The sequence below is a fragment of the Sorex araneus genome, chromosome 4 (genome assembly GCF_027595985.1).
Source record: "Sorex araneus isolate mSorAra2 chromosome 4, mSorAra2.pri, whole genome shotgun sequence".
NCBI classification, from domain to species: Eukaryota; Metazoa; Chordata; class Mammalia; order Eulipotyphla; family Soricidae; genus Sorex; species Sorex araneus.
Genome location: NC_073305.1, coordinates 184,633,653 through 184,661,624, shown reverse-complemented (window position 1 = coordinate 184,661,624; position 27,972 = coordinate 184,633,653). Strand labels below are relative to the sequence as shown.

At 55.8% G+C, this 27,972-nt stretch overlaps 1 protein-coding gene across 1 annotated transcript in view; it reads left to right on the top strand.

The window, feature by feature from the left end:
* Window positions 1–27,527, top strand: part of SERAC1 (serine active site containing 1) — a 33,823-nt gene extending 6,296 nt beyond the window's left edge. Inside the window, 17 exon segments of the mRNA XM_055136014.1 lie at window positions 3,237–3,328; window positions 4,225–4,261; window positions 7,580–7,716; window positions 9,271–9,360; window positions 10,004–10,135; window positions 12,323–12,444; window positions 13,910–14,038; window positions 15,008–15,118; window positions 16,500–16,662; window positions 17,086–17,186; window positions 17,188–17,237; window positions 19,428–19,569; window positions 20,925–21,019; window positions 21,754–21,851; window positions 22,649–22,831; window positions 23,502–23,645; window positions 24,827–27,527. Of these exon segments, the coding sequence (XP_054991989.1) occupies window positions 3,238–3,328; window positions 4,225–4,261; window positions 7,580–7,716; window positions 9,271–9,360; window positions 10,004–10,135; window positions 12,323–12,444; window positions 13,910–14,038; window positions 15,008–15,118; window positions 16,500–16,662; window positions 17,086–17,186; window positions 17,188–17,237; window positions 19,428–19,569; window positions 20,925–21,019; window positions 21,754–21,851; window positions 22,649–22,831; window positions 23,502–23,645; window positions 24,827–24,963 (1,962 nt within the window). The 5' untranslated portion in view covers window position 3,237 and the 3' untranslated portion in view covers window positions 24,964–27,527.
* The last annotated feature ends 445 nt before the right edge of the window (window positions 27,528–27,972 follow it).

The following is a 27,972-nucleotide window of genomic DNA, read 5'->3' as shown; positions in this document are numbered from 1 at the left end:
TAAGGAGTCTGAGCAATAGTACAATGAATAGCATGTTTGCTTTGCATGTGGCAGACCCAGGTTTGATCCCCAGCATCCCCTGTGGTCACCCTAGCCTGCCAGGAGCGATCCCTGAGCACAGAGCCAGGAATAAGTCTGAGCAACGTCAGTTGTGGCCAAAAAAAAAAAATCTCAAGCAATAGTACAGTGGGTAGGGCACTAGCATTGCATTCATCCGACCTGGGTCAATGGCCCTTATGATCTCCCAAGCACTGCAAGGAATGATCCCTGAGCACAGAACTAGGAGCAAAACTGATTACTGCCAAGTGTGGCCCAGAAACATAAATGAATAAAAATTCTAGATAAAAGCAGGTCATCGGATTTTAAATATCTTAACACTCATTTTTCAGTTGTGTGTAAGTTTATACTTTATATAGGATGTTTTAAATGTAGTTGTTTGGGAGCTAGAGTAATAGTGTAATGGGTAGGGTGCTTGCCTTGCATGCAGCTGACCTGGATTTGATCTCCAGTGTTCCATATGGTCTTTCAAGTCCTGCCAGGAGTGATCCATGAGTGCAGAACCAGGAGTTAGCCCTCAGCACCATTGGCCCAAAGACCCCTCCCAAATTATATACATATATATATATGTAGTATAGTTATTTTGTAAATGAATAGAAGTAGTACACTGTAACTTAAGTTAAAGGAAATAAAACAGAATCTCTCCAACAAATACATACTAAACTCATCAACTAAAAGATTTTAAAATTAAATACACATGATAGCAAAGAATTCTGTTAAAAACTTGTTGAAAGAAAACTGGTGAGGAATTTTATTGATCTATGAAGTGGAACCTAAGGCAATAAATGCTAAAGGGATGAAATGTGATCATAAAGGGAGCAGGTGCTCAGATCTTGTTAATCATTAACGTGCACCCTGGGACCTACTCCCTCCCATCAGCAAGCTGCAGTGTCCCTGGGCAGGGGGAGGTGGCAGCCCTGGCTTTCTTGTCCTCTGCCCTGTCTCCTGTGCTAAGGCCACCTTTGCTCCGAGTAGTAACTAGATAGTAGTTGAGTGAATAATTTATAAATACAACATATATATGTATTTTTGATGTTTGGGCCACACCTGCCAGTGCTCAGGGATCACTCCTGGTGGGGCTTGGCAGACCTTACGGGGTGTTCGGGATTGCACTCAGGTTGGCCGCAAGCAGGGCAAGCCCCCTGCCTGCTCTAGGATTGCTCTGGCCTCTCTTTGATTTTTGGGTCACATCTGGAAATCAGGCAGCCCTTAAATCCCTGACCTTGGTGGGTTCCTCTCCGGGGAAGCTCAGGGAAGCTTGTGCTGGAGGTTTCTGTGCTGGAGAGAAGGTGAGCGGGATCAAGGGGGGCTGAGGCCCAGCTGGGGCAGTGGGTTCAGCAGAGCCGGTCGGGACGGCTGAGTCACTGGGTCGGAGGAGAGCCAGTGTGCCAGGCTGTGCGGTGCGGCCCCTTGCCACTGTGGGTGCGGGCAGGTGCACCCACAGCTGCCTGTGTCCCAGGAGTGGAGGGGTAGAGGAGGTAGAGGAAAAAGGCGAGTCACTCCACAGGCTTGTAGTTCACTGTGCGTTCAGTTCAGCCCTGTTCTGTGAGAACCTGCTCCATCAGTCTCTGATTTGTTTGTTTGTTTGTTTGTATGTTTGTTTGTTTGTATGTTTGTTTTCAGGCCACACCCAGCATTGGGGGGGCAGGGGGGGTGTATTCCTGGCTCTGCAGTCAGGAATTACTCCTAGCCAGGACCATAAGGGATGCCAGGATTAAACCTGGATCAGTCACATGCAAGGCAAACTCCCTCCCCGCTTTTCTGTGGCTCCAGCCAGCCCCATTAGTCTTTTATCATTTTAAAAACTATCAGTAATTCATTAAATACGCAAGAAAATCAGAAACAATAACCCTGGAAATCGGTGGCCTTCATTGCTCACCTGCAATCTGAATGACTGCTCTTTCATCCACTGATGTACAGGAGAATGAGAAGAAATATTCCGAAACCTAGTATTTGGGAGTTATCGTGAACAATTTGATATTTATTTATTTGGAGGGGCACACTCATTGCTCAGGAGTTACTGATGACTGCAATCAGGGATTATTCTTGGCGGGTTCATAGGGGACAATAAGGGATGCTGGGAATTGAACCCATGTCACCACATTCAAGGCAAGCGGCCTCCCCGCTGGGCTATCTCTCCAGCCCCTCGTGTCTACCCCTTTCAGGGTGCTGAAAGCCTTTTCCATTTGCTGAACCCTTTTTTCCAAGTCCCTCTGGGACACCATGCTTTTCCTCTATGTCACAGAAGGAACCATCTCACCAGAGATGCTGGCAGGGCGCCGGAATGCTTGCTTGTTCTAGAACCTTCACCTCCCCCTTGTGCAGTTGAGCCGCAGCTTTCCACTCTGCGAGGAGGCGGGGCGAGCAGGCCGGGGCCTCACGGAACCATGCTGGGCGCCGTGCTGAAGGAGCTGGGGGCACGGGCCGTCCGCCACGCCCTGCCCGTGTCCGCAGGCCGCCTGCCACCAAAGATAAATATGAATTTCTACCTATCTGCCCGTAGATGTAAAAAGGCATTTCACAGCTGAAATTCCTGGACCAGTCTTCTGTTGATCACCTGTGTTTTCCTGATTCTTCCTCGGAAGACTAAGTACAGTGTTAGCCAACTACTGAAGCACCACTAAAGTACCAGCAAAGGATTTTTCTAAGTTTTGCTTTAAGTTTTCTTGTTTGTTTTGTTTTTTTTTTTGTGTGTGTGTAGGGGCTAAACCCAGATGTGCTCAGGGATTACCGCAGGTGATATGCAGGGCATCACATGCGGTGCCGGTATTGAACTGGAGTTAGTCACACACAAGGCAAACACCCTTGCCCCTCTGGTATTTCTCCAGCCCTGCTTCGAGTTTTCTTTTTCATTTTGGTTTTGGGGCCACACCCACTGATGCGCCGGGATTACTCCTGATTCTGCGCTCAGGAGTCCCTCCTGGAGGGGCTCAGGGGACCATATGGGATCCTGGGGATCGAAGCCAGGTTGGCTGTGTGCAAGGCAAGCGCCCTACCCACTTTGCTATCTCTCTGGCCCCTGGTTTGAGTTTCAAGGGAGAAAGTTATTTCTCCTGGTTGTGCCATCTGACTCTGAAGGTCCTCATCCACGGTCAGCACATGTGCTTAGAGTGAAAGGAAATGTTTTTTTTAAAGTCAGATTCCAACTTAAATTTGTTATGATTGTTCCAAATACACAGAATGTCCCTGGCTGCGTATTGTATCATCTGTTGCCGGAGAATAAGAACCTCAGCTCCTCCAGCCAAGAGCCGAACGTACTGGAGGGATGGCAGTGAGTATCCTGGGGGAACACGGGGCTGGGGCTGGGGTCCAGGATGACCCCCGGAGCTGTCGAACCCACGAGCACACATCTCCGACCACACCTTTACCAGTCTCGTACACTCCAGCCCCAGTGTGGTCCTGAGCTGATTCAGCCTCGACCTCTGAACCCAAGAATCTCTTCGCTCTCAGTCGGCAGCTTTTCCTTACACTCCTGCTATGCCAGTGCCGGGCTCACGGACTTCACTGGCGAGCAGGGGCGGGGGGGGGGCGGTGAGCTGGGTGATTCCTGACACCGGCACTTAACGCCCCCACTTATCCGCCTTCGTTTCCCTGCCGTGTTTCTAGTCTTTTCCCCGTAGAATCCAGACAAGATCCACAAGATCCGTCTGGCTAACCTTCCATCCCTTTGGCAAACATTGACCAAGTGGAGATGTGCCACGCGCTGATCCAGGCGCTGGGTGACCGTGGAAGGAGGCAAGCCCCGACCTCACGCCACTTCCTTTTGCTCTTTAAGCTGGGTCAGCTGGGGGCTCGGGTGGGGGTTCTTTTCATCCAGGAAGTCCAGTGGCTCTGTATTTTAAGTAGTAAGAGGAGCGGGGACGAAGAAAGCAGTATGCTCACTGGACAGTGCTCAGGCTTATTCCTGGCTCTGTGCTCAGAGACCACTCCCGGCAGGACTCTGGGGGGCCCTTGGCAATGCCCAGGAACGAGCCAAGGTCAGCTGCACGCAAGGCAAGTTCCCTCCCACTACCCTACCTGTCCGGCAAGACAGCTGCCGAGTTACAAGGGGTGGACGGCTTGTCATCCCGTTAGGCACTCTGCGGACCGAGTCACTTACCTCATCCTGTCACGTTTTGAAAGCAAAGTCGATGATATTAATGTGCTTTCCCCCCTTTCTTTTTGAAGGAAACATCATCAAGCTTACCGGGTCACTGATCTTAGGGTGAGTGTGGCAAATAGTAACCGGCGTCAGCTACTGCCTGCGAGAAGACAGCCTCGGGCGTGAGTGGGCTGCGATCCGGGCTGGAGCTTCCGAGGCACGGTCCTGCCTTGGTGGGGTCTGCGGTGGACCGGGCCGTCTGGGAGCGTGTCCCCTTGGGCCCGTCCCCGGGCACCATGCTCGTCACCTGCAGAAGCGCCTCCTGCCTTAGCTTCAAAGGCAGGAGAAGGGAAAACCAGTGCAGTGGGCCAGAGCGATAGGACAGTTGGGAGGGCACTGGCCTTGCTCACAGCTGACCCGGCTTCGATCCCCAACACCCTACATGGCCCTGGCAGGAGTAACTCCTAAGTCCAAAGCCACAGTAAATTCTGAGCCCTGCTGGTGTAGCTCAAAAACAAAAAATAATTAGCTTCAGTACTATCTCTCCAGCCCCCTTCTTTCCTGGTTTTGAAAGGGGTGATTCTCTGTCATACTTGTTAATAATTCTCTCCCCTCTCCCATCCACTCTCTCTTCTCTCCCCCCTCTCCTTGCCTGTTCTTTGGGCCATACCCTGCAGTACTCAGGGATTACTCCTGGCCCTGTGCTCAGGATACTGTTGGTGGAATCAGGGTCAGCTGCCCTATCCCATCTCTCTGCTTCCTCTCTCTCCTTTTTTTTTTCTTTTTTAGCTTTTTGGGTCATACCTGCCGATGCACAGGGATTACTCCTGGCTCTGCACTCAGGAATTACTCCTGGCGGTGCTCACAGGGGACCATATGGGATGCTGGGATTTGAACCCGGGTTGGTCACGTGCAAGGCAAATGCCCTACCCGCTGTGCTATCCTCCAGCCCCCTCCTTTTTGTTTTTCTAAGCATTGCTGCTTCTTGTAAGCCTAGGCCATATTTCAGATTTTATTAAATTTCTGAAATCAATACTCTATTTCTTAAAATTATGTAGCTAGGTCATGTGGTTTCACCGCACCTTCACCACGGTCCTGCGTCACCCCAGACCCCCGCTGCTTGGTGGTCTCGGCTCTGTAATCCAAGGCCAAGGCTCTCATCATTCCGTGCTGTCTGTTCCTTTCTTTAGTTAGTGTGTTTTGTGCATGTGTGTTGGGGGAGGGTTTGGGCCACCCCCACCAGTGCTCTTATTCCTGCCTCTGCATGCAGAGATCACTCCTGGTGGGCTCAGGGTATCATAGAGGGTGCTGGGGATCAAGCCCAGGGTGGGCGCATTCGAGGCAAACTCCCTCCCCATGGTACTGGCCCTCCGGCCCCCGTCTGTTCCCTTATTTCGTTGCTCTGCATCCCCCGGCTGGGTGCGACCGTCGGCACGTGTCCTCCACCCTCTGACTGGCTTCATGGAGCAGCCTCCCTGCAGTTCCAGCCAACTGCAGCAAGCCCATCCCTCGCCTCTTCTGCAGCCATGGAGTGTTCGTGTCTGCACGCCACAGCCCCTCTAGCCACTGTCTTGTTGGAGTAGTGCTGGTTTCGGCCCTGCTGAAGTGACAAAGGGAGATGCTCGGTGTATTTCATTCCAGACACACATTTCTCCAGGGCATTGTAATGTGAGCTAAATCATTTGGCATGTTCTGGGAAATATGTCAAAAGGGCAAAATAATTTTACCCTTTGATTCATTCTGGGCAAGAGATAATATACTCTCTGGACTATTAGTCAGCGGCATTCTGTTTAGGAATACAGCGGAAACTTCCGCTATTTCTAGGAAAGAAATACTGTTCATGAAAAACAGGGTAAAAATACCAAGCAAAAAAATTTTCTCTTTTTGCTGCTCCGATAAATCAATCCCCATGGGAGAGGGCCCATGTGAGTGAGCTCCTCTCTGTCCCGGGGGGCTGAGGAGGGGGTGTCTGTTCTTCTGGCTTCCCTCCTGCTTCCGGGTCGGGCAGGCTGGTGTAACCGAGGTGACTGAGCACCAGTTTTGTGGTGGACCTCGGGATCGTGTCAGTCAAGCTGAAATGAGAAAAATATCCTTCACTTATGGCTCCCTAAACAGCATTTCACATTTAAATTTTGGCTTTTAGTAAAAGCTTGAGAACCTCGAAGGCGCTGGTAACTTGGCTAATCCTTCCAGAAGAACAGTTGCTAGAAACTATAACACCCAAAAGGAGAGAGAGAATAAGAGGGAATGTGCCTGCCACAGAGGCAAGGGGTGGGGGGGGGGGGGCGGGAGGGATACTGGGAACATTGGTGGTGGAGAATGGGCACCGGTGGAGGGATGGGCACTTGAACATTATATGACTGAAACATAATCATGAATGTTTGTGAGTATGTAACTATCTCACAGTGACTCATTAAAATGAAATTGAAAAAAATAAAAGAACAGTCGCTAGGAAAGCTGGACGTCCCAGTGTGTGCATGGAGGGTTCGCTGTCTCTGCAGCTGTCTCCTCGAGGGTGAACTGGATGTGCCCCATGCAAATGTGGCCAGCAGGGCACTGTTGTTTGTACTAAAGTCAGAGTGGGGAATTCCACAGTTGGACCTCACTGGCAGACGGATGAAGAAGCTGTGTGTGAATAATGGTCACACGGTGGATGGCTCTCACCACTGGGAACGCTCTCGGGCTGGAGTGGGACGTCTGAGATGGGGCTCACAGTTCCTCGCCCTGGGGCTCAGAAGGGGCTGAACTATAGAGAAAAGCAGAGACATTACCACTGTCAAAGTCAGAACAACAGCGGGCATGGGGAGGGGGGCGGCGTGCAGGGGCTTGGGGCAGTGTGGGGGACCTGCATGTCGTGGGCTTCTGGTGCTCTCAGTGGCCTCTCTGTGACCATGATGGGACCCCTGACTCAGGTCACGGACATAAACAGGTATTCTAAGGTACACAGCTATGTATGTATATATGATAGCTATGTAGCACTGTAGCACTGTTGTCCCGTTGTTTATTGATTTGCTCAAGTGGGCACCAGTAACGTCTCCATTGTGAGACTCGTTACTGTTTTTGGCATATTGAATACACCATGGGTAGCATGCCAGGCTCTGCCGTGCGGATGGGATACTCTCCGTAGCTTGCTGGGCTCGCCGAGAGGAACGAAGGAATCGAACATGGGTTGGCCACGTGCAAGGCAAACACCCTCCCCACTGTGCTATCGCTCTGGTCTAATAGCTATGTCATATATCATATTGACACAAGGAGGTTTACTACCAACTAAATATCAGCTATGAGATACTGTTGTAAATATAACATATATTGCTCTGTGTGTGTCTGTGTATGTACATTTCCCAAAAAATATTACTAAAAAAGCTGAAAAAGAGAGGGGCTCTTGTATTGCCGTTATATCATTTGTTCATGATGAATCTTTTTTGTTTGTTTCTTTTAAAGAGGCTCTTTATTTTTTACATATGAAGTTCTGGCCCTGAAGAAGTCTTTGACATTACACACTGAAGTGGTAGAGAAAGAGAAGATGAAGTCCTACATCTACATGTACACGGGCTCTCTAGATGAAAAAGGCGATTATGGTGAGTTGCTGGCAGAACTAGTCTTGTGACAACTGGAAGCTGGTTGTGTGGACTCCAGAACGGGTGCTCCAGAGAGCTGGCAGGGTAGGGGGAGGCAGTGCTCTTACCTCGCACGGGCCAACCCCACCTCACGTGGCTCCCCGAGCACTGCCAGGAATGGCCCCTGGGCACGAGCCTTCAGTAAGCCCTGAGCACTGTTGGGTGTGGCCACACACCAGCCCAGTGTCATCAAGACAGAGTCACCCCGTCAGGCAGGGCAGGAGCCCTGGTCACCCCGTCAGCCTGACCTCGGGCTGGATAGGGCCCAGCTCGTGCCCAGCAGTGCTGGATGTGATCAGGGCCACACCCAGCCGTGCTCAGGGGACCTGGAGGTGCCAGGGATTGAAGGTGGGGCCCCAGCTGGCTGCGGGCATGTCTGAACTCGAATTGCCCCTGTTGGCGGACCAGCAGCCCGGAGGCCGGCCCTCCCTCCCCCAGGCAAGACCAAACGCAAGATTTTGTCACAGAGCTCAGAGATAACTCTGCTGCCGCCCACGGGACTCCTGTGATGGCCCCACGCACATGCGCGGCAGCTGAGAAAGCCTGCAGAGACAGGCAGCCTGGCAGCGCCAGCAGTGCCCACCCACACTCGGCTCCCGGAGTCCCCCTGCAGCTGCTGGGTCAGCACCGGCGCTCCCAGCTGGCTCGGCCCAGCCGTTCCTCTGTCCTCTGGGCCCGCCTCTGCTCCGCTTCCTTCCCCGCGTCTCACCATCCCCGGTGGTCACCCCCTGGACTCCACATCCATTGTGACTGATGCCCGATCACGTTATGAAGAGGACACTTCTTCATCACTCCCCACCAACCCCCCCCCACCCGTACTTCTGCTTTCACTTTTCCCCCTAACTTGGAGAGAAGTCTTATTTTGAGATCTTGAACTCTTGGTTCCCACAATGCTTTTATTCTTTCATTATTCTCCCTTTTTATTCCTCTATGAAAGCGGTTATTGTCTTTTAAGCCCATACGGATTCTAGTTGTATTGGTAGTGACAGAGATGATATTTTATTCCATTGTATGGGGCCTCTCGACCAGTGCTCACGGGGCCCGTGGCCACTCGAGGTGCGGAGGGACGGCTGCGCCCAGGCAGGGCCCCCAGGGCATCATCCACGGTCTCTGGGGGACCCTGTGACGCCAGGGTTCAAACTCGGTTCCCAGTGCATGTGAAGCTTCTCCCCCGGCCACTGGGCATCTCCCCAGCTCCCAAAATGCTACTTACATCACACGCTGGAATATAAGAATAATTCTACAGGGGCCGGAGCGATAGCACAGCGGGGAGGGCGTTTGCCTTGCACGTGGCCGACCCAGGTTCGATCCCCGGCATCCCATATGGTCCCCCAAGCACCGCCAGGAGTAATTCCTGAGTGCAAAGCCAGGAGTAACCCCTGAGTATCGCTGGGTGTGACCCAAAAAGCAAAAAAAAAAAAAAAAAGAATAATTCTACAGAGGCATTGTTTTATGTTCTTGAAAAGAACTATAATTTGTACACAGATTTCTGAAGGACTTTTGTGATCATTTCAGGAATCACTTACCTGGCGAGGAAAGAGATCCACAAAGCAGTCAGAGCGATTCTAGCAACGTCAGCCAAGCTGTTGCAGAGCCCGTTTTCTGGTGTGTATCAGAACTTCAGCTGGGTGTGAGAGGACCTGGGAGTCTTCTGGCCATCTGACATTTTCCCAATTTGTTCTTTCTCTTGGGGAAAGGAGGTGGACACCACATGCTGTGGTGCTTAGGACCTGCTCCCTGAGCGGGCTCGGGGCTCAAGGGTCACCCGTGGTCATGCTTGGGGACTGTGTGGTGCCGGAAATCAAACCTGGCCTTTCCGCAAGCAGATACGTGCTTAGGCTGTTGAGCGAGCTCGCTGGACCTTTATCTCTTTCTTAAAGCAACACAGTTGTAGCCTGGAAATCAAACCATAGTATTCTCTCATGCTGCTGGCCGGTGTTCCTCCTTCAGCTCCGTTGGATGTATCGTTTTTAGATATAAATAGACATTGAAGCTGATGATAGCTTCTCCTTTTGATAAATATCTCAGAAATAAACTTTACTTGAAATCACCCCCTTGCTTTTTGGTAATACAAATACGGCACCAACAAATGTCAACTTGTGGGCCAGAGTGATAGTCCCACAGGGAGGGCACTGGCTTTGCACGTGGCCGACCCAGGTTCAGTCCCCGGCATCCCGTATGGTCCCCCGGGCCCATCAGGAGTGAGCCCTGAGCGCAGAGCCAGGAGTGACCCTGTCCCCTTCTGCAGACACGTTCAGCACCGTGGATGTGGAGGACCACGAGTGCCCCGTGTGGCTGCTGCTTCGGAAGAGCCAGTCGAAGGCCCGGGAGGCCCGGCTGCAGGCCGTGCAGGAGATGGCCGAGGCCCGCCACTGGCAAGGTACGTGTGGCCGGGGTGGACAGTGTGGGCAGCAGGGGAGGGAACGTGGTTCAGGCCTCCTGGGTGCTGTTGTGGGACCGGAGAGACGCACAGCCGGGAGGGGCCTGCAGGTGTGGCCTCAGCCGCGCAGGGCACGTGCCTGAGCCCGTCGCCACATCCCCGCCCAGTCCAGGCAGTCTTGGTGCACACGTGCCCATAACACGCATCTTCACAAGTCCTAAGGGAGGGGCTGGAGCGGTAGCACATCGGGGAGAGCGTTTGCCTTGCACATAGCCAACCCGGGTTCGATTCCCAGCGTCCCATATGTTTCCCCTGAGCACAGAAAGCCTAAGTGAGACAGCAGGTAGGAAGCCAGCCTCGCAGTCTTCGTGCCTGTGGGGGCCGTTTCCCAGCTGTTCAAACAGGCTGAGTGCTGGCTCTGCCCGCCAGCGCCCGGCCCCCTACTGCACCGCCCTCCTGCCCCCAGCACGGCCCCACCCCCACACCGAAACTTAAGACACAGAGACACCACCCACCACAGCCCTCTCCTAGTCACTGGTGCTGTGCCACTTTCTAAAAGTTTGGATTTGAAATAATCCATTTCTTTCATCTGGTAAATTTAGGCAAGTATATTTTTGCCAAGATCATTTCTGAAACATTCACTTCCAAATATTTAAATTTGGGGCCAGGAGATGGAGCATACGGCTCCCAAGCAGACGCCCAACTTTCACCCCAGCACGGCATGGCCCCTGAGCGCTCCGGCAGTGACCCCCACCCCACACAGAGCTGGACAGGCCCCCTGAGCGCTGCTGAGTATGGCCCTCAAGTTCTCAGTTTTTTAAAGTAGCTTATTCCTTTTTTTAAATAATCATATTTTAAAAGTAAAGGCAATAATGCTGTGTGGTAATTCCTCTTTCTCTTCCCTTAGTTTGTTATTTGTGGAAGATTTCGCTTCCCATAGTTTGTTATTTGTGGTCAGCTAAAAATATATATATGTATCTTGTGAAGGGGCCACACCCAGCGATGCTCAGGGCCTACTCCCGGCTCTGTGCACTGGGATCTCTCCCGGCAGGGCTCAGGGTGTCCTGTACGTGTGGGAACTGAACCCAGCTTGGCTGCATGCAAGTACTGCTGTACTATTTCTCTGGGCCCCCAAAACATTTTTTTCTTTAATTGAATTACCATGAGATACAATTACAAGCTTTCATGTTTGAGTTTCAATCATACCTTGATCAAAAACACCCATCCCTCCACCAGTGCAACATTCTCCACCACCAATGTCCCCAGTATCCCTCCCGCTACCCCCACCCAACCCCAGCCCCTGCCTCTATGGCAGGCACACCCCCTTTACTCTCTACTTAGTGCATTATGGTCTGCAGTACAGACACTGAGAGGCCACCGTGTTTGGTCCTTTATCTACTTTCAGCACACATCTCCTATCCTGAGTGATCCCACTAACCATCATTGACTTAGTGATTCCTTCTCTATCCCAGCTGCCTTCTCCCCCAGCTCATGAGACAGGCTTCCAACTATGGGGCAATATTCCTGGTCCTTGTGTCTACTGTCCTTGGGTGTCAGTCTCATATTATGCCAAAACATTTCTTACAATGAGATATTTTGAGAGCGAAGCTATATCCACATCACTGTCATTGTTTTATTTTTACTATTGTTATATTACTGAGCTTATTACATTATCATAATTCTAACAAAATACAGGATTATAATGAGGCTTTGTTAATCTCTTACTGTGCCTAGCTATAAATTAAAATTTGTCATAGCTATTCGTTTAGGGGAAAAAAGACTGTGTCCACAGTTTGGTACTCTGAGATTTCTCCAGAGGCAGTTACCAGACCCCGGGCTCAGAGGGGGTATCCCCCAAATAAAGAGAGACACTATATTAAATTTCCAAATAAGTTAAATTGCTTCTGACCTATTAGTTTTCACATTTGAGGTTCATTTTGCCCCCCAAAAAGACTGACACACAGGACATACTGAGGATTGAGGGGCTGGGTGTGGAAAAGCCGGGGGTTGCTTACTGGTTCTGCACGTGCAGTTAGTTGTAGGCAGGAGAAATACTCAGAACATCAGTGACAGCCGGGTAGCCTGAACGTTAGTGCTTTCGCGCAGTGTGTTTGGTCCTCAGTGCAGCTCTCTAACCATTGCTTACTGCGGTGCGGTCTGGGCGCTGAGAGCACATCTTCCCGACAGATTACCAGTACAGGACCATTGCACAGGCCGCAGATCTGAGAACCCTCGTCGGCTTGGCACGGAGCAAAGACAGTGACCTTCGCTTCTTCCTACCACCGCCTCGTTTGCCTGCCATGAAAGAAGTGAGTAGGGCCAGAGTGACAGTACGGCAGGTAGCCCGCTGACCTTGGATGCAGCTGGGCTGGGTTCGAACCCTGGCAGCCCCGCTGGAGCCCGCAGTCTGCCAGGCAGGAAGCCCTGAGCACTGTTGGCTGCGGCTCAAAAACAAAACAAAACACAATAAGTAAAAGGTACAGTGAAAAATAGCATATCTACACCTTGGGTACCAGATAAACTTTCAAACAATAGTTGGGCACAGGGACATAAGATGTGACCCAGACACTCAATGTGGTTGTCACCCAAGGATGTGAATGTTCCTTGGACACGCTGACGGTCTGGAATTTCCCTTCCTTCAGCGTGGGGTGCTTGGACACCAGACTGACTTCACATTACCCCTGTAGGGGTCACAATGACCCCGCATGGATCAGAGTGACCCCACAGTGACCCTGCATGGATCAGAGTGATCTCACAGTTATCCCTGCATGGCTCAGAGTGACCCCACAGTTATCCCTGCATGGCTCAGAGTGACCCCACAGTGGCCCTGCATGGATCAGAGTGACCCCACAAAAACCCTGCATGGATCAGAGTGACCCCACAGTGACCCTGCATGGATCAGAGTGACCCCACAGTGGCCCTGCATGGATCAGAGTGACCCCACAGTGACCCTGCATGGATCAGAGTGACCTCACAGTGACCCTGCATGGATCAGAGTGACCTCACAGTTATCCCTGCATGGATCAGTGACCCCACAGTGGCCCTGCATGGATCAGAGTGACCCCCCAATTACCCCTGCATGGATCAGAGTGACCCCACATTTACCCTGCACAGATCAGAGTGACCCACAATTACCCCTCCATGGATCAGAGTGACCCAATAGTTATCCTGCACAGATCAGAGTGGCCCCACAGCTTACCTCTGCATCAATTCTCCCAGAGAATTGATCAGTAGCCATTGGTTTTGATGAACCTTAATACTGTGGACATTTGGGATGAAGTAATATTCTGCTGTGGGGGGCCGTGCCAGGTGGGGTGCTCGGCCATGTGGCTCGACTCCCTCCTTGTCAGCAGCATCATAACCACCTTGAGCATCTCCCGGTGGCGCTGGGTGTTGCCTGGGCCCAGGAGAACCCCCGGGGACATCCCAGCCCTGGCACAGCAGGCGGCGGTTACTGACCACTTCACAGATGAGCAGGTCCTAGACAGCCAAGGGGGCGCCCTGGAGGTGGTTTCAAAGCCCACTACCAGCGTCTCGAAAGCTGAGTATAGGAGGATAGAATTGGGGGTTCCCGAGGAACTCGGACTCCAAAGACTTCCAAGCAGGTGGGTCCCGAGTGGCTGCCCCTCCTCGGAGCTGGGACCCGGGAGCCCCCAGGCACTTGAGCCGCAGGGCTTGGTGGTGCACCTGGGCGGTGACCAGACAGACACAGGCGTGCGTCTGTGCGGGGACCCTGGCGTCCCGGTGCTTAGGGGCCTCCTGTCCGTGTCCCAGGACTCCTGCATCGAGGAGGAGCTCAGGCAGCTGCTGTCCTCCCTGCCCCAGACGGAGCTCGACGAGTGTATCCAGAACTTTACGTCTCTGGCCCTGAGCGAGAGCAGCCAGAGCCTCGCGGCGCAGAAGGTGAGTTCAGGCCTCCACGCGGCCAGCACGGCCTGGGCCCACCTGCCCCCAGGGCTCCCCAGCACGCAGAACCTCAGGCCCCCTGGAGTCGGGGTGACCCACTCTGCACAGTTGGTTGTGCGCCCTCTGGAGGCGCCAGGAGGGAAGGTAAAGAAACCAGCAGAGGGGCGCGAGCCGTAGCACCCGGGGGAGGGCGCTCGCCCTGCGTGGGGCCCCCTTGGGGTTCGTCCCTGGCACCGCGTAGGGAGTGATCCCTGAGCACAGAGCCAAGAGTAAGCCCTGAGCACCGCCGGGTACAAAAGGCCTGTGCTCCCCCATTGGGTCATCCCTGGCCCCCTACTTCCCACATGGTAATTCTTTCATGGGAAGTTGAACTTCAACCCGGAAAGAATTACAGTTCTGAGGTTGGCCCCCCTGTCTTCGTGTTCTCCGTTATGTTTTCCAAACCCTCTATTAGTTTGATTCGTAACATTTAAGTAAGCATTGAACTAGCATAACCCAGGAAATGATAGGAGATCAGAACATTACCCGCCCTGGGATTTTCTTACCTGATCAGGAGTCATAGGTTGGTGGGGCTGAAGGGATAGTCCAGCAGGTGGGGAGCTCTCCTGGACGCAGGTTCCGGCCCTGCATCCCCTGTGGTCCCCCTGAGCATCGCCGGGAGGAATTCCTGCGTGCAGAGCTAGGAGTAGCCCCTGATGGTCACCGGCTGGGACTCCAGAAACCAAAAGAAAAAAAAAGACTCGTCTCTTGCCTCCCGGGCTTCTCTCAGAGGTGAAGCACATGCCGTGGGCGCACAGCCCGGCTGGATGGCCGCACCGAGGGCAGGGACAGCAGGGAAAGACCCTTTCCATTTGCATAAGCCAGTTCTGCAGTGTTGCCTGGGAGTCCCCAGGGGACCGGGGGGCTTGGTGGTCGTCGTACAATAAAAGTGCCACCTGCCCAGTGGAAACTTGCCTTCTCTGTTAGGGTGGCCTGTGGTGTTTCGGAGGAAACGGACTTCCCTACGCGGAGAGCTTCGAGGTGCCCTCGGTGACCATGGAGATGTTCTGCCTGGAAGCGATCGTCAAACATTCCGAGGTACCGGAGCTTTGCGGGGATGCCGCTGGTGCCCCGTGCTCGCATCCAGGAGAACAGTGCTCGCTTAGCAGGGAGGGAAAAGACAGCTGCACGCTTTCCCTTACATCCCTCCTTCCCCGATGACGGGTCAGGACCCGCCATCATGGGCTAGTAGCCATACATGATTTCCCATCGGGGTCAGTATTCCTAGGAGCGGGCCCTCCTCTCGGTGGCCCGCTGGCTGAGGCAGCTGTCTGCCACTCAGTGCTCACGGGTGACCCGACCAGCCAGTGACTGTGCACGTGAGCCCGGGGGCAGCAGCTGTCCAGGGGCTGCGCTGGCTCCACGCCGGGCGCACTGAGTCTCACCCTGTCACTGTGAGGCATCGCTGTTTTCCTGTCACGCCCATAGTTTGATTTGAAAGAAACGTGCAGCAGAGGGCAGGGAGCTAGTGCAGGGGTTCAGGCACCCGGCCTGCATGGGCTGTACTTTCCCCGGCACTCCGCAGGGTTCCCTGCGCCTGCCAGCACTGACCCCTGAGCACTGAGCCAGGAATCAGCCCTGAGCACCATGGTTGTGGCCCCTCAAACACCCCTCATCTCATCTTATTTTTTTTTCTTTTTTTGGTTTTTGGATCACACCCGGCGATGCTCAGGGGTTACTCCTGGCTCTGCACTCAGGAATTACTCCTGGCGGTGCTCGGGGGACCATATGGGATGCTGGGATTCGAACCTGGGTCAGCCGCGTGCAAGGCAAACGCGCTGTACCCGCTGTGCTATCGCTCCAGCCCCTCATCTTATTTTTTTTTTGAGAGAATGAAAACTCATCTCAGGGTGGGGGGCACGGTGTGATGTCAGCAAGCCGCGCAGGGGATGGGAAAAGAGTCCTCCTTGGGGCCGCCCTGCACGCCTGTTGTCGCTGCTTCCTGAGACTGCACCGCCTCCTGCTCCGTTTCCCTTGCTCTTCAAAATTACACGGGGGCAGAAGTGATAGGACAGCGGGGAGGACATTTACCTTGCACAGGGCTGATCGGGTTCAATCCCCGGCATCCCATATGGTCCCCTGAGCACTGCCGGGAGTAATTCCTGAGTGCAGAGCCAGGAGTAACCCCTGTGCCTCACCGGGTGTAACCCAAAGGGGGGAAAAATTCACTTAAAGTCCAAATTTAAAAGGGTCAGGCCTCTTGCTCAGTGCCGGATGGGAGACAGTGGTGGGGGCGGGGGGCCGGGCGGGTGGTCCTGAGTCGGCCCACGCCGCCCAGAGCCCGCCTGCTGCTGCTGTGACTACGGTGGCTGCCGCGGGGTGGGGTCCCCTGAGTGAGTGGGGAGAGCCGGGCTGGACGGACGGATGGACGTCGCAGGGCGTGCGGTGAGCCGCCCACGGGCCGGCCGTGTCCCCGCAGATCGCGGCGCACTGCGACAAGCTGGAGAGGAACGGCGGGCTGCAGCTGCTGCAGCGGCTCTACCTGCTGCACCAGGACTGCCCGCAGGTGCGCCGCAGCGTCCTGCGCATCGTGGGCAACATGGCCCTCCGCGAGCACCTGCACGCCGCCATCGCCCGCGCCGGTGAGCTGCCCGCCCCGCCCCCCCCCCGCCCCCCGCCCCCCCCCCCCCCCCCCCCCCCCCCCCCCCCCGGGCCGGGACCCTCCGCAGTGCAGCCCTGTGGGGGAGCGGGGATGGGCTTGTCGGGAGTGCTCCCGGGACACCGAGCCTTCCCAGGCTTCCTGCCTGCAGGGGCGCCCTTGGTCAGTCTGGGGTCTGCTAGACCCCTGCTCTGTGTGTGGGCCTGCACGCTGGGCTTGTGTGTAGGTGCATCAAGGGACACACAGTCTTCACCAATGGAAATGAAAACAGAGAGGGACCAGAGAGGCAGGATGGGGGCCTGGCCGGTGGCGTCTGCCGCGGGCCGGAGGGTCTTAGGAGGAACAGAGCCGGGCGGGGGCTGCTCCCCCACTGACGGTGGGCTCTGTCGGCCCGTCCCTCCTCCAGGCTGGGTCTCCATCATGGCCGAAGCCATGAAGTCTCGCCACATCATCGACGTCTCGCACGCGGCCAGGGCCCTGGCGAACCTGGACCGGGACAGCGTGCGGGGAGAAGTACCCGGACGGGGTGTACGTGCTGCACCCCCAGTTCCGGACCAGGTGAGGGCCGCTCGGGGCGCTGCTGGGCCGCGGGCAGGACGGAGAGCCCAGGTGCCCCCTCTCCGCCCAGGTCAGTGGGCAGAGGCGTCTGCGGTCGCCCCCTGGGTAGTGCTCCAGTGCACGGGGCAGTGCCGCTCTCACTTCTCAGATTCTCTGGGTGAAGTTTCCAGAAGCGTCTTGCAGGGAGTTCCTGTTCCCGTGGGGCTGGGGACATGCTGGGCCGGGGGTCGAACCCGGGCGCCCCCTCCCCCACCACGCCGAGCCTCCCCTGCCCCAGCCCTGACCTTAGTCTGCGGAGGAACCTTCCAGAGCGCCTGGGGCTGGGCTTTCTCCCCTCCACCCCGCGGGGGTGTGACGCCACAGGCCCTTTGGATTTGCAGTTCCTTGGTGAGAGTGACGGCACTTTCCCCCCACGTGCCTGGCGCCATTTGTATGGCTTCTTAGGAAAAACGTGTTTAATCTGCGCCTTTTCAGTTCTGACTTGTCGCATTCTGGTAGTTCTTTGTATGTTCAGAACATTTGGGATTTATGATCTGCAAATGTTTTCTGCTGTTCAGTGGGTCGCTTTTTACCTTCACTGAAACAGTGGTTTCTGTGGCCAGCAGATTTTTAATTTGGATTAAAAGCTCCCACAATCTTTTGTACTTGGGATTCTCTCTCTCTCTCTCTCTCTCTCTCTCTCCTCTCTCTCTCTCTCTCTCTCTCTCTCTCTCTCTTTCCCTCTCTCTCTCTCCCTCTCTCTCTCCTCTCTCCTCTCTCTCCTCTCTCTCTCCTCTCTCTCTCTCTCTCTCTCTCTCTCTTCTCTCTCTCTCTCTCTCTCTCTCTCTCTCTCTCTCTCTCTCTCTCTCCCTCCCTCCCTCTTTGGGTCACACCCGGCGATGCTCAGGAATCACTCCTGGCGGTGCTGGGGGACCCTGTGGGATGCCGGGGATCAAACCTGGGCCGGCTGAGTGCAAGGCCAACGCCCTCCCCGCTGTGCTGTCGCTCCGGCCCCACTTTGATTTCTCCTGTCGGAGGCAGATCCTTAGTTGTGAAAAGCCCAACTCCTGCCCCTTCCCCGTGGCTGGTTCCGCTCACTGTTTCCACGTACCCTGCTGACACAGTACACCTAGAAGGAAGTGGAAACAAAAGTTACGTATTTCTTGAATTATTATTGTCAAGTGCTTTAAAATTTGTGAAAGTAAGCAAAAATGTTAACAGTGGGTTGCCTTGCTTATTCCAATTTGTAAGTAAAGTAACATTATACACTTTTTAGTTAGCATAAATCATACATATGCAATAAACACCTTGTCAGGAATTTCCTATAATTATCAGTTTTGTAAAATGCCACGTCCCGGGGCTAGAGCCATAGTGCCGCGGGGAGGGGGCCTGTGTGCACACAGCGGACCCAGGTTTGGACCCTGGCACCCATGTGGTCCCCCGAGCCCCACCAGGAGTGATCCCTGAGCACAGACCTGGGAGTAAGCCCTGAGTGCTTCCAGGTATGACCCAGAAATAGAGTGTCACATGCAAACAGTATATGACTTTCAAATGTCGCTATGGGCTGAAGAGTCAGCACAGAGGTGAGGCGTTTGTCTTGCCCGCGGCTGGCCCCGCTTCATTCCCCGCCACCACCTGCGGCCCCCTGAGCCCTGCAGGAGTGCAGGAGTGACCCCTGAGAAACACTGGCTGCCCCCCTACTCCGCAACGCCATCTGACCTATTTCTGATAAACACTGTTTCCCCGATACGTTTGTGGATGTCAGTCATACACACTGATTTTGAAACAACCCCAGAGCCTTGGCACCGGGCCCTCTAAACATGTTGCTCTGTGGGGTGTCCTCACGGAGCCCTGGGGCTGTCACCTGGGATGGTCCAGTCTCCGGGCTGGATAGGGCGGGCCCCTGAGAGCAGGAGTGGGAGCACAGCTGTGGGGAGCACGGGAGCGGGAGAGCATGGGAACGGGGAGCAAAGGACAGGGGGGCTAAACGAGGGAGCATGGAGTGGGGATCGAGGGAGGGGGAGGACAGGAGTGGGGGAGCAGGGAGCACGGGGCGGGGAGCACTCTGCGTGTCCTCTTCAGCCGCCCGGGGCCGCCGCAGTGTGACTCTGTGTCTGATAAACCCTCGAAGCACCCCCCGGCCTGCTGTGTGTACTGGGACCAGAGCAATAACGCCTTTGTTCTGCTTCTTTTTAAAACTCTCTCCCCTAGTCAGCCCATTAAAGCAGATGTCCTTTTTATTCATGGCCTCATGGGAGCAGCCTTCAAAACCTGGCGCCAGCAGGACAATGAGCAGAACCTGACGGAGGCTTTCTCCGAGGATGAAGCTGGGTACACGACGTGTTGGCCCAAGGTACGGCCCGACCCTTCCCGCCCCGCCCAGCTCTGGGCCCTTCCCCTCCCTGCCCCACTGTCTGTTTCCCCTGTGGGCTCTGTCCCGAGGGACTGGACAGTGTGGGACCCTGTGTGGCGTCTCTTCTGGTGCGGGGACAGAGCAGCTCAGAAAACGGCCCCTTGAGGTGGTGGCTGGGAAGGCCATTCCAGTGCGGGCGGAATTCAGCAGGTGAAACACACAGCGGAGGAACGGTTCTCTGGGGAGTCATGAAAATAGGCTTTGGGTTTTTTGGTGTTTTTTTTTTTCTGGTTTTTGGTTTTTGGTCCGCACCTGGCGGTGCTCAGGGCTTCCTCCAGGCTCAGCACTCGGGTCACTCCTGGGGGAGCTCGGGGGCCATACGGGGTGCCGGGCACCGGGCCCAGGTCGGCTGCGTGCCTGTACTGCCTTAGCCCTGTAGTATCTCTCCGGCGCTCAGAAAGACACCGAGGAAGTAATTGTGCGCTGGGTTTCCCCGATGTCATTTCCTCTGGGAGCCTGACCTCGATTGTGAGTTCACTGGCTGGACTGTATCCAAGGCTTGGTGGAAACTGAGGCTGCAAACACATGTCCAGAGGCTTGGCGGCCCCGGCTGGCTTGGACGTGGTCTCTGGGACGCTGAGGGGAGGTGACGGTCACCAGGGGTCTGTAGGACAGCTGGGCCTTGTGCTCCAGCCCACCTCCAGCTCCTCCTCCTCCGAGAAGCAGCCGGCTAGCTGCCTTTCCAAACCAGGGGGCGAGGGCAGCACTCAAAGTGGTGACGCAGGGGCTGGAGCGATAACACAGCAGGGAGGGCCTTTGCCTTGCACGCGGCCGATCCGGGTTCGATTCCCAGCATCCCATATGGTCCCGTGAGCACCGCCAGGAGTAATTCCTGAGTGCAGGACCAGGAGTAACCCCTGAGCATTGCCGGGTGTGACCCAAAAAGAAAAAAAATAGTGGCAGCGCACTCAGGAGGCCCCGCTGAGATCCCCGCCCGCACCCGCAGGCTGCAGCCCCTGAGCAGCGCGTTCCCAAGCTTGCACACGTGTACCCATCTGGGGAGCGTGGGGGGAGCACCGGGGAGAACCCCCCAAAAAGCCCATTTGCCTTTAGACCCCCAAGCAGAACTTGTTCTGGGCTGTAGCAGGTGGCGGCTGAGGGCTGGAGCGGGTGGCTGGCAGGGCCCCCTGAGCAGCGCCAGAGAGGCCCCCGACAAATCCCACCAACAGAGCTGGGAGGCTGACAGGGAGGACGCCTTCCCCCACCCTCGGTTCCCTGTGACGGAGAGAGCTCGGGTGCTGGCTCCTAGGGAGATCCCGGGAGGCTCACAGCTGCTCTCTCCCGCCTCCATCCAGTCATGGCTCGCCAGAGACTGCCCCGCGCTCCGCATCATCTCTGTGGAGTACGACACCAGCCTGAGCGACTGGCGGGCGCGGTGCCCGATGGAAAGGTAATGGGGGCCTCCTCCCGGGTGGGGGTCTGCAGGGAGGACTTCCTGGGGAAACCTCCCCCAGCCCCGCCCCTGCCCCCTAGAGAAGGCATCCTGCTGACTGTCCCCTCAGTGGCATGAGCCGGAGAGGCTGGGCCTGCGGCTTGAGGGGGTCTCGGCCACTCTCAGCCCCCTGAGCGCAGCTGGGCTTGCTCCAGGCCCCCGGCCGCCCCCGACAGCAGGAGGATAGCCGAGAGCCTTGAACCCCCCATTCCATCTGGACGTCGGCTGCTGCCGCCAGAGCCGTCAGTTTTAGTTAGTCTTTTGGCCTTACCCGCTGTGCTCAGGCTCTCTCCCGCCTGCTCAGGGCACCCTATGGGGTGCCGGGGATCGAACCCGGGCCACTTGCCTGCAGGTGAAGCACCCTCCCCACTGTGTTCTCTCCCTGGCCTCCAAGCTTGCCAGGGTTTCAAAATAGCCAGGCACGGGGGCTGGAGTGATAGCATAGCGGGTAGAGCATTTGCCTTGCACGCGGCCGACCCAGGTTCAAATCCCAGCATCCCATATGGTCCCCTGAGCACCACCAGGAGTAATTCCTGAGTGCAGAGCCAGGAGTAACCCCTGTGCATCGCCAGGTGTGACCCAAAAAGAAAAGAAAAAGAAATAGCCAGGCACAGTGAGCAGCGTTGCTGTGACCGGGGGGGCCCCCCGCGGAGAGCACCCCCCCATCCCGGCCCTGTGCTCTCCCCGTCCAGGAAGTCCATTGCCTTCAGGAGCAACGAACTCCTGCAGAAGCTCCGAGCGGCCGGCGTGGGGGAGCGGCCGGTGATCTGGGTATCCCACAGCATGGGGGGTGAGTCTGTCTCTCTCCCAAAGGGAGTGTCCCAGGTTGCAGCGGGGTCACGCCTGCCTCAGTTTCCATCCCTGCACCGCAGGCGTCCACGCCTCCTTAGCACTGGCCCCGAGGCCCCCAGCATGGCCAGGCCCAACACGGGACTCGCAGGCCTGCTGGGCCAGTCGTGCTCCTAGCCAGGCACCTGCTGGGCACCCGCAGCCCCCTCTCCCCGGCCAGCGCCCCTTCCCCTCCCCGACATTTGGCTGATCCCGGAGTCAGAAAGGTTCTTCCCTCCAGGCTGCCCATGTTTCCCGGCAGGGAGAGACCATGACAGGGGCAGAATTTGACCTGCTCGCGGGGGTTGGGAACCAGCCGATACAGCTTTCAGAAGCCCCCCCGCCCCTTTCTCCCCGGCCCCCCACCCCAAGCTGGCTCTGCTGAGGTGCAGGGGGATGGCAGCTCCCCAAGCTGCAGCCTGGCTAGGTGACCGCAGTGCCCTGTGTCCCACTGGCCCCTCCAGACCAGCCTCGGGGACAGTGCCATCATTTGGAGGGTTGTGGGCGGCTGGGTAGGGCCTGGCGCCTCGAGGCCGTCTCCCACCCGGGGCCCCAGGAGCCAGTCTCTGCCAATGGAGCAGTCCTACAACAAAGTCTCTAGAATCTCCCCTGCGGGTGGGTTCCCGAGCGGGGTCTCAGCTCCTGTGCTTGGTGCTTCCAAGAGTGCACTGCCTGCCCTGGGCCCCGTCCTGCCCCCTTCCCTCGAGCAGCGGCGCCCAAGGAAACAGCGTCCTTTGCTGTCCCTTCTCCCCCGGCCAGGCCTTCTCGTCAAGAAGATGCTGCTGGAGGCCTCCAAGAAGCCGGAGATGAGCCGGCTGGCCAGCAACACGCGCGGGGTCATCTTCTACAGCGTGCCCCACCGCGGCTCCCACCTGGCCGAGTACTCGGTCAACGTCCGCTACCTGCTCTTCCCCTCCCTGGAGGTCAAGGAGCTCAGCAAAGGTCCTGCCTCCCCGGCCGTCCTCCCTACCCTGGGCTCCAGCGCCGGCCTCTGCGCTCGAGGCCGTTGCCCGGGTGGGCCGGGATCCCTCTGGGACAGCCGCGGGCTGCCCTGCCGCTCTCTCCACAAGCGGCACCCCGTCGGTGCTCTCGTCAGCACTGTAGGATCCTGCCGGGTCTGCGCTGTTACTCCACGCCACCAGCAGACGGCTGCTCCCCTGGGTCTGGGCCCCGTGCACACGCGCGCGTGCACCTGACATGAGCCCAGAAGCTCTCGCACACCCACGGCGATGCCCCGTTTCCACGAGCGTTTCTGTCGGTGGCAGCTGCTGCCAAAAGTCACACCCGCCTTTCGCGCGCAGCTTCTCCCTGCTCTGCTTCACGGAGTCGCTTGCCTGGCGCTCCCAAAGCTTCTGTCCAGTTTCCGTTTTTGTGCTGTTGAGCTTTGGGGGCCGCTGACCCATTCGTTACCTTTGCGGAAGCTGTAGAACTTCCTAAGGATCCTACTAGAAGGTTCTTTGCTCGCTGTCTCCTGGAGCCCTGCCTCTGTCCGCTCTGCCGGCTCGCCCAACCTGTCCCGAGGGCAGAGTGGTCCCGGGAAGGGGGGAGGGGGAGGGAGTCCCAGCGCCGTGGCTCTGACCGCGCTGTCCCCGCTGTGCCCTCTGTCCTCCAGATTCTCCGGAACTGAAAATCCTGCAGGACGATTTCCTGGAGTTCGCGAAAGGCCAGAACTTCCAGGTGCTGAATTTCGTGGAGACGCTGCCGACCTACATCGGGAGCATGATCAAGCTGCACGTGGTGCCCGCCGAGTCGGCAGGTGCGCACTGGGCCCCGCCCGGTGGCCCCGGGGCTGGTCTGCGTCTCCGTGTCGGGTGGGGCCTCTGGCATCCAGCTCTGTCAGGTCCGGGAGCCTCCCGTGGGTGCTTCTCTGCCAGCATGGGGGTGGGGACAGGGGGGATGGAGCAGGAGTCGCTCGCCCAGAGGCAGGCGTCAGCAGGGCCAGAACCACAGGACAGCAGGGAGGGCGCCTGCCTTGTACGCCCTGGCCCGGGTTGGACCCCCGGCATCACACACGGCCCTGAGTGCCAGGAGAGCAGGGAGCCCTGGGCCCAAAGCCACGACTGCTGGCAAAGTGCTCGCCTCGCACACAGCCACCCCGGTTTGACCCCAGCACAGAATACGGTCTCCTGAGCACCCCCGGAGTGTCCCCGCAGCCCCCACACCAGTCACAAAAACAAAACCCCCAGGGGATTGAAGTAGGACTGAAAGTGGGGCCAAGAGCGGAACTGAAGAGGCACCAGAAGAGGCTTTGCCGCAGTTGGCAGCCTGGGTGGGCGGCCCCGGCAGTAGCCCAGCGCCTGGTCGGGAGAGCAGCGGGCGAGGTGCCCGCGGGAGGCTGGGCCCCTCACCTGGTCGGTCCTGCTGGTGTCCTCCTGTCCAGGGACTGGACCGTCACCCCCTCCAGCCCTCAAGCACCACATCGTCTCCGCCTGCTGCGGTGGCAGGGTGGGGGGCAGGCCCTGGCTCTCTCCACAGTGACGTTTGTTGCAAGTGCTAGGAAGGGACATGGGCAAACGTGCCAGGATCAGCCGCCGGGGAAGGTTTGGACGGTGGCCGCGTGCGGGCGGGCTTCCCAGTGCGGCAGGGAGTGGCAGACACGTGAAGGCTTTTGAGAAGCTCGCAGTGGTAGGACAGCAGGGAGGGCACTTGTCCTGCTGACCCACTCTCCGTCCCCGGTACCCCATATGGTCCGCTGCACCTGCCAGGAGTGAGCCTGGAACACTGCCAGGTGTCCCCGAACCAGAGAGTATGGGACAGTCCTGGTGCCGACAGAGAAGCCATTCTCAGGTGATGCGCACCCTGTATCGAGCTGGTCCCACATCAGAGCCTCTCAGTCGAGTCCCACAGAACAACCGAGTCTCCATCCACTTCAGGCCTGGATGGGGCAGGGCAGCCTGTGTTCTCACGGGATCTTAAGGGTGATTCTGCTTCCCTCAGACCTAGGCATTGGAGACCTCATTTCCGTGGATGTGAACCACTTGGACATCTGTAAGCCCAAGAGGAAGGATGCTTTTTTATACCAGCGCACCTTACAGTTCATCCGAGAGACTTTAGCCAAAGACCTGGAAAACTGACGGTGGCCTTCCCTCCCTCATGAGCAGAGATGGTGCGGGAACCTGGTGTTTTCATTCTTTCTAGCGCTCAGCAGCTGTGCGGAGGTCAGCATCCCGAGCGTCTGGGGCGGGCCGTGGGCTGCGGGCTCTTGTTATAAAAAGCACAGACACAGAGTGAAGGCTTGGGGCTGGGGCAAAAGGGCAGCAGGGAGGGTACTTCCCTTGCCCTCAGCCAACCGGGTTCAATCCCCAGCATCCCATAGAATCCCCTGAGCACTGCCAGGAGTGATCCATAAGCATTGCCGGGTGTGTCCTACCTACAAAAAAAAAAAGAAAAGAAAGAAAAAGAATGAAGCCCACACTGCCATCTTGGATTCCCAAGAATTTCCACGTGGGCCCGGTGGCGCTGGCACTTTGCCCGGGTTCTGGGGAACCCCCACCCGCCTCCCCCACTTTGCCCCCCAATGCCGTTTGGAGAGAACCTCAGTGGGCCGAGCGGGAGCTCGCACAGAGGAGTCGGGCTTTGTTGTGCCACATGCCATGGACTTGGGGGAACTGTAACTGAAACTGTCTCGGTGGTCACGATAGACTGTGCTCCCCAGGGCGCAGTGTCTTGTCACTTTATTTTCATAGTGCTGAGAACAAATGTCTCTTCTTACAAAGCATTCTACCCTAGAGAAATTCTAGATGGTAGCTACCGGTATGTGGGATTTTTCCCAGAAAAGGAGAAAGTAGCTAGCCCATTATTGACCGGGGGTAAAACTACTCAGAGTCGTCGTGTGTGTGTGTGTGTTTGTGTGTGTGAAGACATTATAGTATCAAGATTCTCAGGGCTAGAGTGATCGTACAGTGGGTAGAGCAGTTGCCTTGCACCTGGCCGAGGCTGGATCAATCCCCAGCACCACGTGTCCCCGGAGCCTACAAGAGTGATCCCTGAGCACAGAGCCAGGAGTAAGCCCAGAGCACCGCCGGGTTTGGCCCAAAACAACAAAAATAATTGCCAGATTCTCTTGGCGCTAAATCATTTATATACATCAGGCCCTCAACAGTTCAGGTTGTTTCCTTAGAACACCGGGGAGAAGAAAGCCATTCCAGAGAAAGGAGGTTAATCGAAGGCCTTTCATTGCATGTTCTTTTGTTTCGATCCCAAACCTCAAAGGTGCCAGTGAGGACGGGATGGTGGGGGATCCTGCCAGCGTTTCCTTCGTGGCACTGTTGATCTGTGGGTTACCTGCCCTCGGCAGACGCTGCCCTCCTTTCTCTGGGGAAGGGCGTGTAACGGCATTTCCTGTGTGTGGACTCACAGTGGGGACCCCGTCCCATGGCTTTCTCTTGGCCTGGTGTTCCCGGGGTCATGGTGACGCAGCCCGGATAAGTACTGCATTCCTGCGTATGGCCGACTATCGCATCCCGAGTACATCCCGTTAGTGGACGTTCCTTCCGCTTTCCAAGTCTTTGGAGTTGGCAGTGCTGCTGTGGACGTTCCTTCGCCATTCTGAGGGTGGGTGCTGGTGCCCGTCAGCTGCCCTCTGCCCTTCTGAGCACTGACATTCGCAGGGTGGGCGAGTCCTGCCCGGACTGACGGCGGCCGTTGACCTTGGGTTGCTCCTGTCTGCATCTGATGGTTTCCCATCAACAGGTGGCAGAACTGTTCACCCCCCCCCCCGCCCCCGAGAGACGCCACAGGGAGCCTGTCTCTGCCCTCAGCACTGAGCACCGTCCTTTTAGTTCATTTTCTTCCTTCCTTAGTTCAGGGTTTCCCATGAACAGCTCAACCTGTTGAAACAACAGGTGCTGAACAGTCGTGGAGTCAGACCCCAGCCCTCAGAGTCTCACTGTCGCATTCCAGATGGGTTCGGAAGACCCGGTGTGGGGGACCAGGGGCAGAGTGCTCAGCCGCAGACATCTCGGCAAGTCACCTCACGTTTCCGTTTATTCCGTGAAATGGAGGTGAGGGACACTTTCTTGCCCACAGTTTTGTGAGATTTAAGTCCGTGATATTTGAAAAGAATCATTCCCTGAAGAACACAAAATGTGAAATGTATTTGAAATAGCTTTAAACTTAGAACATCAATAAAATGATTCAAGTCTTATTTAAATATTGTTTCTGAAAAAAAAATTCATTTAACCCCATGTGAAAAAGCTTCCAATGATTTTTGTCCAAGAAGAAAGTAAACAAAAATTCTTATTATCCTTATTGCCCATTTACCTCATCACATGTCCCCCAAGCTTGCCCAAGGCTTGCCTTGGGACACTGAAACTCAGGAATACTTCGGACCCCTCTTACTTCGGGGTGTGAATTAAGTGTCACAGAGAAAGATGAGACAGGACCGGAGGGCCTAAGAGGTGCCATTCTGACAGGGTCTTTCTCCCATGGTTCTGGTGACCACCTCTGCCTGGCCAGCGCGGGCCCGTGGCAGAATGACAGCTCCCTGTACGTTTCCTTTAGTCTGAACCTAAGTTTAGGCCAACCCTGCTGAATTCTCATCTCTGTAATAACACTATCGCATGTTTTATCTTTGCCATTTGGTATAAAATTGTGTGTGGGGAAATTTCAACACGTTCAATAAATTTCATTTTTAAGTACTTAATACAGTTGACTGTGCCTTTATGTGGGCTATCCACCACTCCCTGGATATTTGCTTTATGAAAAGTGGCATTTTATAGATTACCTGAATGAGGCACAAGACATGAAAAAGGCAGTTTCCTCCTAGATCATTTCCAAACTGTAAGCCACCCTTGCAAAAACCCCAGTTCTTCGCTTTCCAGCATGGATTGGGAGTGAAATAAGTATCTGAGTTCCAGACCAGATTCTGGAGTGTGGAAACACGCTCAGCAGAAATTTCTACCTTTAGTCCAAACTTTGTCTCAGGACCAGAAGCGTGATTCCTGGGCCACTAGGGAGAGCTCGGGCAGAAACAGCTCTCTGTGTGTCAGATTTCAGAATAATTTGGTATCTGGGATTATTAGGTCAAAATATTTCTTATGCATCTAATCCAAGATGGCAACACAATAGTCTCCTGAACTCAC